This window comes from Atta colombica, unplaced genomic scaffold, assembly GCF_001594045.1.
Source record: "Atta colombica isolate Treedump-2 unplaced genomic scaffold, Acol1.0 scaffold102, whole genome shotgun sequence".
In the NCBI taxonomy this organism is placed as follows: Eukaryota; Metazoa; Arthropoda; class Insecta; order Hymenoptera; family Formicidae; genus Atta; species Atta colombica.
Window position 1 is genome coordinate 1,544,908 of NW_017259187.1, and position 2,897 is coordinate 1,547,804.

The 2,897-nt window shown below is 29.0% G+C and overlaps 1 protein-coding gene across 4 annotated transcripts in view; it reads right to left on the reverse strand.

The window, feature by feature from the left end:
* The window catches only part of LOC108688049 (biotin--protein ligase), a 6,157-nt gene that overhangs the window by 1,789 nt on the left and 1,471 nt on the right, over positions 1-2,897 (reverse strand). For 3 of the 4 annotated variants that reach the window (XM_018194135.1, XM_018194153.1, XM_018194146.1), the window contains exons 4-12: positions 2,727-2,857; positions 2,479-2,646; positions 2,166-2,322; positions 1,986-2,054; positions 1,756-1,896; positions 1,436-1,682; positions 1,184-1,315; positions 661-990; positions 163-529 (exon numbers count right to left, since the gene is read on the reverse strand). In XM_018194135.1, coding sequence (XP_018049624.1) covers positions 163-529; positions 661-990; positions 1,184-1,315; positions 1,436-1,682; positions 1,756-1,896; positions 1,986-2,054; positions 2,166-2,322; positions 2,479-2,646; positions 2,727-2,857 — 1,742 coding nt within the window. The remainder of the gene's footprint in view (positions 1-162; positions 530-660; positions 991-1,183; positions 1,316-1,435; positions 1,683-1,755; positions 1,897-1,985; positions 2,055-2,165; positions 2,323-2,478; positions 2,647-2,726; positions 2,858-2,897) is intronic. The other variant, XM_018194161.1, reaches the window with a different exon arrangement.

Below are 2,897 nucleotides of genomic sequence, written 5' to 3' on the forward strand. Positions count from 1 at the left end.
GACTTGATTATTCTTACTCTCAGTATTTATTATGGTCTTAATAAAATCATTTATTATTAAAATATACGTATAGTTATATTATAGTTATTAATAAATCATAGCATTTTATTGCTAATTGTATAATCATTATTAGGATTGTTCATTCTTAATATATTTATGTACCTCAAATTTGCCTAAAAAGTAACCTGGAGTATACCGCATAGATTTTTTATCTGATACTTGACTTAAATCACGATTTACATCCAATCCTAAATGTGTGCTCAGTAGATCGCTGATTATTTCCAACCGTGCAGTATTACTTTTCTTCAGCTCGTTAAATTTATCTCCTTCATATACATATTTCATTGGATCTATCTCTAAATGGATTTGAGAGAACACAACTTTGCCACCACTATTAGGCAAAGTTGCGAGTAATATGCTTGGACTGTGCCATGTTTCTTCTCTGCCTAATACTTTTACATCAAACGAATGTAAATTTCCCTTTTTGTCCTTAACACTAGTTGACGTTGGAGTATTCAATGCGGACGTCCTAAAATATAACATATATAATTGGATATAATTACAATATTTTTTTCAGATTTATTTTGGTCTAATATTTTTCTTTTCTTCTCACGATAATAAAATATATATTTTATTTTATTAATACAATGAAGATATTACCTTATATCTTCGTGTTCTTGAGAAAAACGAGTTCGTACGGGGGATGCATGATAGCAAAAGATGTGATGCATCATACGTACTTGTTTCCATTTACCATATGAAAAGTGTACGAGTTCATTCTCACGTACTTCGGCAGTCTTGAACGATGGTAGCAAAATATGTAACATGTCAGAACATAACGCTAAGAGTTTGCCTCCTTGTATAATGTATTCTACAAGCTGAGCACCGAGCTCTGCACCAACATTACCACAAAGAACTACTAAAGAAACCTGATCTATCCAAATTTTGCAACTATTATAGTCCCCTTTACAAAATACATGGATGTCATACCTGTAACATCACATAAAAAGTATAAAAATTATGTTATCTTATAAAAAAGTAATGATTTATAACTAATAATTAATGAAATAAATAACTTAATTATCTGCAGAAGCAAGTTGTTAAAATTTATTATGTTTTGATACAACTTACTGATCAACAAACTTATAGATCCTAATATAATATAAAACTTAACATAATATACCTATCTCGCTCTAGCACTTTTGATAATAAATTTTCTAAATTGTCGGTCGCACCTAGAGTATCTGCACAGACGAGAACATTTGGTGGTTTAATCACCTTACTGGGAATTTCTCTTACTTCCAATTCAGAATTTCTGTAAATTAATATAATACAAATAATTTTATTCTTTTATTGTTCATTACATAAATATAAATACAATAATCATTAAATATATCCTATATACTCTTTTTATTATTTTTAGACATATACTCACTTGCAAGTTGTTTCTTTAGTACTCTTGTTTTGATCAATATTTTCAACTTCTTCATTAGTATTGTCTTTTTTCTCCATGTTGTCAGGTAAATAAATTTTGGTTAAATCAGGTTTATATCCTCCAGTAGCGGCAAGAAGGACGTCGCTTGGTAATGCTCTATTGTATGGATTTTTTACCAATCCTCCTATACGTTCATCAGTTGGTGATGAATTACATGTTGCTGGTGCTGAATTAGATGTTTTAGCATCTAAAAGATGTAAAATTAAAAATATACCTACAAAAATTTTTAGAGACAACTTTGCATAATCTATCTTTCTTACTTGTTACGTAGAAATCTTCCGTAAATGCTTCAGAATTCACATTTTTATCTTGTGATCGTACACTCACACCACATATAATCCCTTTAGGCTTATTTTTCTGAGAAGATACTCGAGCTGCTTCACACTTCGCATAAAAACTATCTGTAAAAGCATACAATTATTTCACATATTAAAAGATTATTATTTCATATTATTACAATAAATACAAGAGTTGAATCATTATAACTTACTTTTATTTGGTGGTGGGCCAAGGTGTCCAGTATCATTATAAATATACGGTTTTCCCGATACTAAAACAGCTGAAAAAATAAAGTAAAATGAAGCAAATAAATGTCAAGTTATTGGAATATATTATAAAAAATATGAAATATGAAATATATTATATTTCGAGATGCAAGAATAATATATACATTGAACACGTGTTAAACATAAGCCATGATTAATACAATATTGTCCTTGCATGACTCCAGTTATCAAGTTCGTAATATGTTCTATATCCGTTTCTAAAATAAAGCTCATATTCGTATCTGATGTTGTCCATGCCATGATTAAACCATAATCCTCAAGCTGTAAAATAATATGTATAAATAGAACATGATAAATTGACTTGCAATTAGTTACAAAATAATAATAGTTTCAAAGCTTACATAAATTATACATGCAGAATGTATAACAATAGAGCACAGAATGTATAACAAATAATTAAAGACTTGAACATTGTACTTTTGTAGAGACTGTTGAGGCCCGAGATCTATAAGTTTCCATATCAACTTCGACAAGAATATGCAGCTTGAGATCAGATTTGCTTGAAATCTGACAGCAATTACTCGCGTACAGGGGAAACGACTTTCCACTTGGATAACTCAGCCAGTCAGATATATCAACTTTTTGCTAATAAAATAATAATCATCAATTTTATTGTTTCACTTTTATAAATATAAGTGAAATAATATTTGTCATATTATACATACTTGAGGATATATAGTATATAATTTTGCATTTTCTTGAAACCATACTAATTCGTCAAGTTTCGCAAGATGTTTGTTAGTACACAAGCGAGAACTCATAAAATGTTCATCGTCATATCGTGATGCATTGCGATCTTAAAATCATTATAAAAAAAATATATATATATATATATA